The following is a 13,345-nucleotide window of genomic DNA, read 5'->3' on the forward strand; positions in this document are numbered from 1 at the left end:
GCTTACGTCATCAACCACCCTTTCTAAAAATATGAAATATTTTTAATGACTTATTACTCTGTTTACTCTGTGTGCCGAGAAAACGCGAAAAACATTTCGCTAGTTTGTGGGTACCTGAACTAACATTCTCCTTATTGATAATGATAAGTCCTCTACAGAGCCACTTTAGTGATCTCTAAATGTTCGACGGATCCTTCAAGTGATCTGGAAAAGGGTCCGGGCCGCTCGAGTGCTATAGAAATGTGTCGCGGGCGGCTTAAGTGCCCTGGAACTGTGCCGAGTGTCACTAAAGTGATCCCTAATTATGCCGCGGATAAATTAAGTAATCTGAGTACATGCCGCGGGTAGCTTGAGTGATGCAGAGCTGCACTGGGGGCCGCTTAAATGCTCTAAAACTGTGCCACATTCCACTCAAGCGATCTCTAAATGTGCTAAGAACCGCTCAAGTGTTCTGGCACTGTGTCGCAGGTCACTCAAGTGATCTGTGTATGGGCCACTTATTTCAACCAACTTGAAATGAAAAAATAATTGTTTTTCTGGTTGCTGCAAAAGTAGAAATCATTTCTCATTTTGATTGAATCCCAGGTACTCATCTTCTCAATAAAGATGAGCAAAGCTTGAAATATGCATTTTTAGTAAATTTGTGATGCTTTTTGGAGCATCCTTGATTTAACAGTAACTTTTGTTTGCCCTACATATATACATTGCTCAAAACAATTTGGGGAGCACATGGTTTTAACAAAATTACGCAAAGATGTATACCGATGAGTAACATAAAATGAATCATCCATAATTTAAAGCCCAGCCGGAAACGGAAGAAGAAAACTTCATATGCAAATCAAAGTTCATGACGTCAAAAACCAGAAAAAGGAGATAAGGGCAGAAATCGGGATGTTGCAGAAACGTCTGTTTTACTGCCGTAACTGTGAAATTCGATTGCGCAGTATTTTTTTTGAGACAAGGTGACTTGAGGATGTCTCAACAACGTAATTTACCGGAATCCATGGCATGGCGTGTTATAGGCAGACTGGAATCCGGGCAAACACAGCGTAGTGTCGCGGACGCTGTTGGAGTCGCCAGAAGTGTTGTTGCAAGGCTGTGGAATCGATTCCAAGAAACAGGAAATGTTAGACGTCGACCTTGGCAAGGTCGGCCACGCGCCACTACAGCAACTGATGACCGGTATATACGGTTAACAGCCCGTCGAAACAGAACAGAGAATGCTACGCAGCTGCAAAGACGGTTGCTCTTGGCAACAGAACGAAGGGTGTCCAGCCAAACAGTACGTAATCGGCTTCATGAGGGAGGGCTCTATGCACGTAGGCCAATGGTCTGCATTCCGTTGACCCCACGCCACCGTGCGGCCCGAAGAAGATGGGCTGCTGAACATCGAGATTGGGAGCAACATGATTGGAGCCAAGTGCTGTTTACAGACGAGTCCCGATTCAGTCTGGAGTGTGACACCCGACGTGTTCTGGTATGGAGGGACAGGGACACTCAAAATAACCCCGCATTCGTTCGTGAAAAGTCACAATACAGACGAGCTGGTTGGATGGTATGGGGTGGAATCAGCATAGGCGGACGTACGGACCTGCATATCATTCGGAATGGCACTTTGACGGCCCGAAGGTATGCAGACGAGATACTGCGACCTCATGTCATCCCTTACGCTGGAGCCATTGGAGATTCCTTTGTTTTCCAGGATGATAATGCCCGACCGCATAGAGCTCGTCCGGTGGAGAACATGCTTGAAGCTGAAACAATACAGCGTATGGAATGGCCAGCTCTCCTGACCTGAATCCAATCGAGCATTGGGACATGCTCGGACGACGCATTGCTGCGCGACCAAGGCCGTCTGTTACTGTCCGAGACTTGCAGATTGCACTTCTTGAGGAGTGGAACAGTATTCCCCAAAGTCTGATCGATAACTTCATCGCATCCATGGCAAACAGGTGTGCAGCAGTCTTAGCTGTTCGAGGAGACCACACGCCCTATTAAAACTCGTGCATCATGTCTAAACAGTACTTTTTTTTATCGTTTACATGTAACCAAATTGTTGCCCTAAATCATCTTTTCATGTTTTTTCCATATTTTCAAAGAATTAAAGCTTAATTCCAAATTTTTTTACGTCTTTTTTCTGTATTGCGCATTGATACGCGTGTACCATCCATTGTATGCCAATACGTGGCTGTCTCGCACGGTTTTCTTCACTTTTTTGCTTGCTCCCCTAATTGTTTTGAGCAGTGTAGCTTAGAGGGTGGGTCACAATGAATTTCTTAAAAAGAAATTTTGAGTTCTTAGCCTTGAAATAGAACTGAAATTAACAGAAATAGATTATAGCAACATATAAAGGTATTTTCATCTGAAATTTCAATTTTTTTAAAAATATTTTTTGCATCAAAAAAGAAATTTTTGATTGTGAAATTTTGGGGAGGGGGAGGGGCAATACGTCTCTCTGTCTCTGAACACGATATGCGTCACGACGTAGGGGGCAGAGCTGGTGAAATTTTTCTGACGGGGAGGGGTTAGAGTTTTGGTAACAGGCATAGGCGGAGATAGACTTGGAAGTCTGGGGGGGGCACGATCATTATTGCTGGGGGGGGCACGATGATGATGATGTTAATTAATATATACATTAGATCAGTCGACTCCACTTTTGATGCTGGGCTTCCCCCCCCCCCGTATCTCCGCCCATGCTAACAGGGTGAGACGGGGTCAAAAATGACTAAAAATCTGCTGACGTAGTACTTGAATGGCCCCCAGGTATTTTTCAGTATTTTTGTATATTCTGTAATTATGTATGGAATTCCTTTTTGAATGCCCAACCAATCAACCCCACAATTCCACCACCAAATATTTGAAATTGAGATTCAAGAAATCTCAACAAATGTTCAGAACACATCAAGACCGATTTGGTCACAGGGCAAACAAAAGTTACTGTTAAATCAAGGATGCTCCAAAAAGCATCACAAATTTGCTAAAAATTCATATTTCAAGCTTTGCTCATCTTTATTGAGAAGATGAGTACCTGTGATTCAATCAAAATAAGAAATGATTTCTACTTTTGCAGCAACCAGAAAAACAATTATTTTTTCATTTCAAGTTGGCAATGGAAAGCTATGTTCAAGCACAATGTTGAACATTTCAGGCTACACAAATACAAAGGCCACAACAGGCAAATTGCCCAACGAGGTGGCTGAAAGAAATTACACCCATAAAAAATATTGATGTCAAATATAACCAAAATACCCAATAAAAAAGCATATAGCAACCAAAAAAATTTAATAACATTTATAATACACTGTCCATAAAAAAGATTATGGTTGTCTTATCTAAGTATGGATAGCTTCTCGATCCTAATATGTTTATCATATTTCTTTTTAACGTGACAATCGTGTTAGAATTCACAACCCCCAGAGGTAAGCTGTTCCATTTATTGACAACCCTATTAGAGAAAAACTCTCTGCAACACCACAACCTGGAATTGTCCCTTACTAATCAATACCGGTGTCCCCTTGTCGAAGCAGTTGATTGACGGTATATTATTTATTTATTTACACACCTCAACAGGCTGAGCCCAATTACAGAGATGGGAAAAGTAATGGAAGTCAATAGAAAAGCAAATATATAACAATTTACAGGTTAAAGAAAAAATCATCAACAAATGTATAATACAAAAATATATATGCGCAACGGAAGCAAACATTGTGAATTCAATATGAGGAAGACAAAACGACCAAAATAGATGAGAAAACATAAAATATATACAAATTCATATAGTACCTAGTTGAACATGGAATCCCTGTGAAATATATCAGGGAATTCACCTGTATTATAAAGCTTGCATGCTCGCAAAATTGGAGAAGCATTTAAAATGTTTGTGCGTGTACGAGGAAAATAAAAGACATTTCGGGAACTATGAACCCGTCGCTCGCGAGATGTCTTGGAGATATTAATTAGGCTCGTCAAATAATAGTCGTCGATTCTGCCGTGAAGAACTTTATGAAGGAATGATAGATCTCGCTTAGTACGTCTGCTATTGAGAGATGTCATCTTGAAAAAAGAGAGAAGATCAGAAGTAGGCACATCTGGGACGTATACACCAAAAGTGTGAATTAAGAACTCATTAAGAACTCCATTAAGAACTCATGGTCCATCCTATCCATCCCATTGAAAATTTTGAACATTTCGATCATATCCTTCCAACACCCATGCTTCTCCAGTTTAAGCATCTTCAACAAATCAAACTTTTCTTCATAGCTCAAGGCTTGTGTGCCAACAAGAGCATGCATAGCTCTTCTCTGCACCAACCTCAATGAAGTCTATGTCCCTCTGTAAATATGGTCTTCAAAACCTGATGGCATACTCCAATCGAGGACGAACTAAGCCCCATAAAAGTGGAAGGATCACTTTAAGAGAACGCGGAGAGACCTTTTTGAGAATAAAACCGAGGATTCTGTTCAATTTTTTGACCACTGCTGAACAAATTTCAAAAAACCTAAGCCTAGTGGCTTAGGTTTTTTGAACTTTGAGAGTCAGAGAGAACTTTGAACGTCAATGAGAATTCTTAAATCGGTAACCCTAGTTGCATCTGGGATAGTGATACCATTTAACTCGTAAGTGAAATGTGGGTTGTTGAAACCAAAATGAGTGACCATGCACTTGTCAATGCTAAATATCATGCTTCATTCATTTGCCCATGCTGCAATCTTATTTAAGTTTGTCTGAAGCAACTCCCTATCACTTTGATTCTCAACTACCCCCATTAGCTTCACGTCATCTGCGAATTTGCTAACATTCCCATCGATACCCAGATCGAGTTAATTGATAAAAAGGGAAAAAAGTAGGGGGCCAAGGACACTGCCTTGAGGGACTCCACTTTTGACACCTCTGCAATCAGAAAATTTCCCGTCCACGATAACCCATTGTGACCACCATTCTATCCAATTCAACAAGTTGCCCCCAATCCCAATGTCATGTAAATGCTCCTAGAGTTTACCATGTTGGACCCGATCGAATGCCTTCTGGAAATCAAGATACCACATCAACATTTTTGCCATTTCCCAAAGCCTTAGTCACATGATCATAGGAACAAAGGAGGTTGGTTACACATGGCTTCCTTTCCTGAACCCAAGCTTGTTTTCTGACAATATGTTATTCTTATCTATCCACTACTATCCATGATTCTACTGTTAAATAGAGGAAGTTAAGAATAAATAAAGCACAAACATCATAGACTGCAATGAAATTCTGTACAGATCTTTTAATTTTGTTGATAAGTTTGATGTATGACTTCTCAAACTAAATGTTTCTTATTCTCACATGCAGACAAAGGCATCAAAGTCTTAAAATGAAGCACCAGAAAACAAAAGTAAAAGACAATATTTATTTTTTACTGCCACCCATGAAATGATTTGATTCACACATGCACATGGCAGAATAAACGGGACATGAAGACTGGAAACTACAGGCCACTGAAACTACATGACTTCACAAACTAAATATTTCTTTAGGCTCACTTTATACATTGGGTAAAGACCCAAAATAATGAATGGGCAAAAGATAAGCATTTGTGTAATGTCCGTAACCTGAGACAATGAGAACACTTATTTGTCATGAGAAATATTACAGAAAAATATACTTATGCATTAATCAAAATAGCTAGACAACATATCTAGGCTATAAGTATGAATTAGCTTTTTAATCTTTAAAAATCTTCATTTCATATATATTTACTGTAATGGAAATGAGAAAAATTGGGCAAAAGTGAAATACAAATGCTTTTTGTGTTTCCAGTCAACTTATCATTGATAGCAAATGCCAAATTTGCACTTTTTAAAAACAATTGAGATATCGATTTTGATTAACAAAAATTAACAAAAAACTTTAAATATACAAAACAATAGTAACTATTGACATTGCAAACTAATAATGATAAAGGTGTAACAAAACTCTTCCAACACATGATATTATTTATCCTCTTTTAAAGAATACTAAAACTTGCACAGTAAAAAATGGAATAAACTGAATGACACACAGCCAACATGAAGCTTCCTGAATCTAATAAATGCTTTATGAAAAAAATATATAGGTAAAATTGTTTGAAAAAAAAAAAGAAGAGAACTCAGGCTCAGACTACTTATTTTACATAATTCATCTTATTTGGAATGATTCTGCTACGATATGTTGACAGCTGATAAAACGCAGAGAGCAAACATTAAATACAACCAACTTCAAGGTATACAACTCATATAAAAATTGCATTATCTATACATTTTCTGTTATAAAAAATTGTTAAAAGCTGACCAAATTGCATAATCAATAGCTTTGTCCTCAAATGACTTCTGCACTTGATCTAGATATACAGTCACACAGATGAAATTATCCAAACTTGCGAGTGTTTTAATGGGAGAAAGAAAATATATATTCTTTGATAAAAAGTTTTGTAGCAACTTATTATTTGGGGAAGACAGATGAAAATTTTCTGCTCTTATTTCCCTGATTTATTAAGGCTGTAGTGATGAGCAAAAAAAATATTCATCTTTCTTCTCTGGTGGGATTATTTTCATGAAACTCAAGCATATAAATTTGTTTCTTATGAATTCCATACAAATACTGCTAATGAAAAACTTCATATAAGTAACTTGAAATAACATGATCTATTGAATAGAAATCCTTTGATTTGATATATTGTGCCCAGCATGCATAGTATCAGGTGCAGACTGCTACTGAGAAGGATTATAGAGATGTGGCCGGACTCTCTATTTAGAATAAGTCCATTTTCTTAATTCTTTAAAAAACAGATTTTTCAGATATTTCTTTTTACAAATCTATTTTAAAAAATTCTCAGCAACTAGTTGCAGGAGAAAGGCATTAATTTTACATCTTCCCAGTTCTCATTAAATCACATGACTGGATGGTTGCAAACAAAACGCTGTCTAGTCAGAATATTCCAGGAAACTTTCTGCAACAACCATACACAGATGGTTAAAGTTGTCTTGATGAAATGACCCTGACTTGATTCAGAGAAATAGGTGGGATGCAATTTCATGGCACGGCAAAAGAAAGAGGCTAATGAACTTCAGAACTTTCTGCTTTTGGAGTTAAATGATTTGGAGTATCTTGGAGTGTTGAATGGGGTTGTGCATGAGGTGCAGAGATGGCTGGTGATGTTGATAAAGGTTCTATTGTTGTGGAATGAGGAACCCCTATAGGATTATAGTTATAACCACTTGCTCCATTGATACCCTCACCATATCCACTACTAATAAAATATTCCTTATTCACACAATTACGAAGAGAGTCTGGTATCCGTCCCACAATAGCTCTCCTTATTTCTCCTGCAGCCATTTCCCGCAGTTCAGTAGAGCTTGCATCACTATACCATGCTGCATGAGGAGTGCATATAAGATTTGGAGCATCTTTTAGTGGACCTGTGAAGAAAAGAGAAATGACAATATGAACTCTCATATCCTTATATTTAGACTACTTATTTTACATAATTCATCTTATTTGGAATGATTCAGCTATGATATGCTGACAGCTGATAAAATGCAGAGAGCGAACATTAAATACAACCAACTTCAAGGTATACAACTCATATAAAAACTACATAGTTATCTATACATTTTTTGTTATAAGAAATTGTTAAAAACTGACCAAATTGCATAATCAATAGCTTTGTCCTCAAATGACTTCTGCATTCGATCTAGATAAACAGTCACACAGATGAAATTATCCAAACTTGCGAGTATTTTAATGGGACAAAGAAAATACAGTAAAACCTCGATAAGTCGTCACCTCAAGTTATCGAAAAATTATGACGGCTTAAGCGTAGTGCCATCAGTTTCAATAAGCGATGTTGTGAAAATCATATAAATTTAAAGTAATATGAAATTTGTTAAAGTCTGAATCAAAATAACAATATTTATTAATATTGTTATTTTGATTCATTTAGTAATATTTATTTAGTAATATTAGTTCATTTAGTTATTTAGTAATTTATAGATCGCGATAGAGTAAATAATAGCAATTTTTTACCTTTTTATCTCTTATTACTTAAATTATTGTGGTAAAATGTACTGTATACACTTTGATTTATACTAGTAATTTTTAATTTAGACAACTATTAGTCTAAAGCTATAAGTAGCTTTTCTTCATAATAAAACTCTCTATTGCACATTAATTTTACATAGACATCAAATTTAAAATTTTAGTATTTTAATTCTTCATCAGTAGTGCATGATACAACTACAAAGTAATCTCAAACACTTTTGACTTGGTGGAGGGGCCCTGGGCAGGGAAAAGTAAACAGAAGACCAACTTGGGAAAGAATGTGTAATTTTTTTCAACAAAGATATTTTGTTTAAATTTCAAGCCCTAAATTAGTAGAGTCCATGCTTTCTATGATTATTTATTGTTCGCGCATTGCACTTTGACATGATTAATTTGATTCAATTTACGTAATTTTTGATTTCCTTGCACTGTGTGTAATCTTTGACGTATCAATAAATTTTGGTTTTGCCGGAGATGCCCTGGAGGCCAAAGTGCTTACGTTGCTTCTTGCGACAGAGCCTGGGTGTCTCACGGTTTCTCCAGTTTCTCCAATAGAGCCCATGCAGAAATGAGATCTAGCTTGAACAGTCCCCCACGTTCCAAAAACCTTAGTCTGCAAATGAACTTCCCCAGCGTAACTTTTGTTACTTAAACTGTTCCATTTGGGTATATAGGATTTGATGGTGACTTTTAAGCATATGGCAATGATGTTAACAAGCTCTTTTTTTAGAGGGAGCCATAAAAATAGTCTGTTCCACTTTCTCAAATTTTTTTATAGTGACGAGTTAACTGAAATTAGCGAAGAGTAAACGAGGGTTTAATAACATTGTTGTCTATGAGAGGTGGAAGGGCCTGAAGAAAAATGACAACTTAACCGGAGTGACGACTTATTAGGGTGATGACTTAACGAGGTTTTAATGTATATATTCTTGGATCAAAAGTTTTGTAGCAACTTTACATTTAAGGAAGACAGATGAAAATTTTCTGCTCTTATTTCCCTGTAGTCATGAGCAAACAAAATATGATTTAAATTCATGATTTCTGATCAGCAATGTTCTCAGTATTTCTAACAGTTTCTTCAGTTGTACAAACACAAAGGCTACAACATGAACATTGCTCACCAAAATTTCTGAAATAAAAAAAGTGAAAGAAAGAAAATTATGCCCATAACAAATATTGATGTAATTTATACCTAAATACAGTAACCCAAAGTTCTCACAGAATAATAACCAAAAAACTAAAACACTCTCAGAGAAAGAAAATGGAATACCATAAAAATATGGTTATCATCTAAGAATGCTTCTTAATTCTTCCATAAAACATTGCTAGGGGCTTCGTGAGGAATAGTGATGAATAACAGTGACTTCAGAGTTTAGGTAATGCTCCAGAGTACTTTTTCAGTGTATGGCAGAGTTTTCCAAGGATTCAAAAAGTAACCTTGGTGATTATGAGACTGTTCTACAGAACACATTACCCCTGCATGATGAAGGATGACAGTGGTCTAGTCCAAAGGTCTGAGCTAATCTTATAGTAATGACCCAATCTAATAAGACCCAAACCAATCTTACAGGTTTTTTTTTTTTTTGCACTATAAATTTATTAACAAAGGGACCCATTAAAAGTCCTGTCTTGAGGGTGATCAAATTTATATGTTATCACTTTAAAATTTGATGCAAATAATAGAGAACCTAATTACAATAATAATAATTTCTACATTGGCATGACTTAAATTAGACTCAGATACATACCAGCTAAGGCGTTATAAGGTTCATTCTCATGGACGTCTAAGGCTGCTGCTCTGATACGACCATCTTTCAATGCAGCTCCTAGAGCACTCTCATCAACTAAACCACCACGCGCTGTATTAACTAAGAATGCTCCTGGGTGAAAACAAAATATTTCCATCTTACTTTTTTGGATATGAGTATCTGGTGATGTAAGAAATATATTGCTGCATGGCAACACTTTGGTGTTTATATTTGATCAACATATTTTATACTTGGTAAAATGTGTTGCAATACACATAAAAACTTTTCAAAATAAATAATGAGAATATTACTTTTCACCATGACATATTATAAAAGTTTCAAAAAGTAATGAGTGTATTGAAACTTCAATGAAAACTATTCTAAAGTTTATTCAAACCTTTCTTTTGTTGTTCGAATGGTTAAAAAGTGGTTTGGAAGATTTTGAAATGAACTTTTTGTTTGGTTTTGGACAGCCTCCCAGCATCTATGATGACACTGTGTATCTCAGTGGAAAAACAATCCAAAGATTACAGCTCAGAACTAAAATATTAGTAATTTTTCCGCACTTGTTCTGTTGGTTAAAGAAACTTGGAATTCTCTCTGAACTTCATGCACAGATTCAACACTCAAAAATAAATAAAACTGGAATCAGACCAGGGTTCTGTTAGCTCACATTGCCTACTTTCAAAGTAGTTTGAAAAGAAAGCTTGATAAAATAACAAACTTCTATGTACAGACATGTCACGACATGTTTTTTTCTTCTGTGCTTGATGGAAGCTGCTTAAAAACATGAGATTACTGGATGGGCAGAACTAACGTATGGCTGAATTGTAGAAAGTCTACTGTGCATCTAAAAATAAATCATTAAGGAAATTTCAAATTGTAGCATCAGAAATTACCCATTTTGATGTGTACAAAATGTCTAATTACATATATAAAAAAATGGCTATATTTCTTTCAATTAATTAATATAATAAACAGCTAAAATTCTTTTTTTTTGGAAGGAAGACCAAACAAATTGATATTACAGTAAACTTAACCATGTGGTTCTATATATATAGTAACACACACATTTGTATGCACTGCCATGGTCTTGGCATATATAAAGCAAAATGACGGCATTTATTGATGCTTGTAGCTGAAATTTGTTTATTTGCAGTTAAATAAGCTTTTATTCTTATTTTTGCTTTGAGATGGATTAAAAATGTTTCGATAAATGTAGTTTAATCATATAATACAGGGTGGAGTTTACCTAATCTGCCAAGCAAAAGTAGGGTAGATGAGCCCATTTGAAGCATAAAACATCATAGCAACTCTGTCCTATCTCTAACCGTTTTCAAGTTATGTTGGATAGAACAGCAATGAGTCAATGAGAACACCCAAATTTGTAAAGTTTCTAAAAGACCTACGTGCAAGTTAAGCACATATTTGGAAAGAGCAAAACAATTCTATAATCTGACACTATCAGGATATCTGAATATAATGGAGAGCTAAAAACACCAAGGCACAGTTACAGGTAGGACAGAGTTCCTAAGAATTACATCAATAACACATAAAGAATAGTAAGTGAATTTTTTCAAGAAAGTGTAATTGTGATTTTGAGCAAGAGAAGAAGTCAAGCTGAGAAAGAGAGAAAAGGGCACATGATTTTGGTGTTTGACTAGAAGCATGTAACTATTATCAATATTTTAGCACTGTAATCACTGTAAACATAGCTCAAAAGTTTTTGAACATTACTACCTGGAAAGTAATAACTATAGCTTGGATTATATGCACTAAAAATGGCAAAATGTGGTCTAAAAATAGACAAATGTGCACTTAAAAATGCCAAAATATGCGTTGAAACAAAATGTGTGCTAAAAAATTCCGAAAAGTTAAAAGTTCCAAAATATGTACCAAAAAAGTAGAAACGTATGCCTTAAAAAAAGCACCATGCAAAGAAAAATCAGATATATGTTTAAAATGCATATTTTTCATTTGTGCATATTCATTTAGAAAAAATATCCCTACCTATGTATATACTACAAATGCAAATAAGTTCTACAGATTTTTTTATTCAAGTATTTTTAATTTCTAGTTAGTTGTAGCTGCTCAGTAATGAAAGCTATTCTCTAGAAATCGTTATTTCTAAAAAAAGTGAACATTTTTGAGGCTATCTCTGAAAATAGCGTTATAATAAAACAGTTCATATTTGGAAAATACAGTGAAACCTGTCTAAGACAGACACTGTATGAGATGGAAACCTGTCTTAAACGGAATCAAAATATAGTCTGTTCAATGATTAGTGCTTTTATTTGCACCTTTATAAAAATGGAAATCGTCTAAAACGGAATATTATTTCAGTCTGTTGACATTCCATTTTGTACAGGTTTCACTGTATTACAAAACATCTCTTCATTAACTCACTAAATCTCACCTGCGGGAAAAAATCAATTTTATAAAATATTATGAGCAATATTCATCTGAAAATTATATTAAAAAAAATGATTGAACTTCAACAGACCTTCAAAAATATGCACTCATTCTGAAAATTCTTTGATTTTATGCATTAATACATTAATTACATTTTATATGTATTAATGCTAAAATGTACAGATGCATATGCGCATATGCATTCGCATGTAAACCGGGCTCTAGTAATAATGTAAGCCTTTTCTGAATGATGAAGTGAGAGCTCTCACTTAAATCCCATCAGGTGTTAATGGATTGAGCTTGATATACAAGTTAGAGCCAGAAATTATCAGAATTTGATGGGGGTTTTTTTTTCAATTGTGTGAAAAAAGAATAAGGGAAAAAACCCACTGATTAGGGTTTCCAAATTCCTGACATTTTGAAGCCTTCTGGAATCGGGAACGGGAAATTGTATTTCCTCAGAATTTCCAAAATCACTTAGTTACAGTGCAACCCTGTTTGCACAACTCCCTCCGTTTATATGACGTTATTCTCACCTCGATTTTATTTATTTTTTTCTTTTTATTTATTTAGCAAAAGAGATGTACAAGCATACATACACAAACAGAGACAACTTTTCATCCAAGGTGAACATGACTGTCACATACTGGATGATGGGTAATTGATAAAAAAAGAAAGTACAATGTGTGAAGGGGGAAAAACACCTATATGTATACACTTGTATATAAACACAAATATAAATGGGGGAGGGGAATTGATAGTTAAATATCAAGTAATAGATGGGTGAAGGGAGAAAACAAAATTAGTAGTAACATCATTGTGGCAACAGATAGTGGGTGTATTTTTAAATATCAAAATTAGAGATAATAAGTATGATTTGAATAATTGAGCTACTGTCAGAAAGGCAAAATATTTAAGATATTGATAAATATAATGGGAAAAAAACCATAACTTAATTAGTGTGGGGACAAATGTTTTAAAAAAAATTATAAGTGCACGGAAATATCATCAATAGACAATAGATATCTTTTGAGGTACTTTTTATAGGTGTAAAGAAAGGAAGCATTCTTAATTTCAATGGGAAGAGAATTATAAAACTTGAAGGAGAAATGAATTTTTTTAATGTTTTT

General features: G+C 35.3%; 1 protein-coding gene across 2 annotated transcripts in view; it reads right to left on the reverse strand.

The window, feature by feature from the left end:
* Nucleotides 1-5,372: 5,372 nt before the first annotated feature.
* The window catches only part of LOC149084809 (C-terminal-binding protein-like), a 100,214-nt gene continuing 92,241 nt past the window's right edge, over nt 5,373-13,345 (reverse strand). Inside the window, exons 8-9 of one of the 2 annotated variants that reach the window (XM_089232545.1) lie at nt 9,804-9,935; nt 5,373-7,433 (exon numbers count right to left, since the gene is read on the reverse strand). In XM_089232545.1, coding sequence (XP_089088671.1) covers nt 7,072-7,433; nt 9,804-9,935 — 494 coding nt within the window. In that variant the 3' untranslated portion in view covers nt 5,373-7,071. The remainder of the gene's footprint in view (nt 7,434-9,803; nt 9,936-13,345) is intronic. The other variant, XM_089232546.1, reaches the window with a different exon arrangement.

The sequence above is a fragment of the Pholcus phalangioides genome, unplaced genomic scaffold, assembly GCF_987345545.1.
Source record: "Pholcus phalangioides strain wild (caught in Gottingen) unplaced genomic scaffold, Ppha-v1.0 ptg000007l_1, whole genome shotgun sequence".
Taxonomy (NCBI): domain Eukaryota; kingdom Metazoa; phylum Arthropoda; class Arachnida; order Araneae; family Pholcidae; genus Pholcus; species Pholcus phalangioides.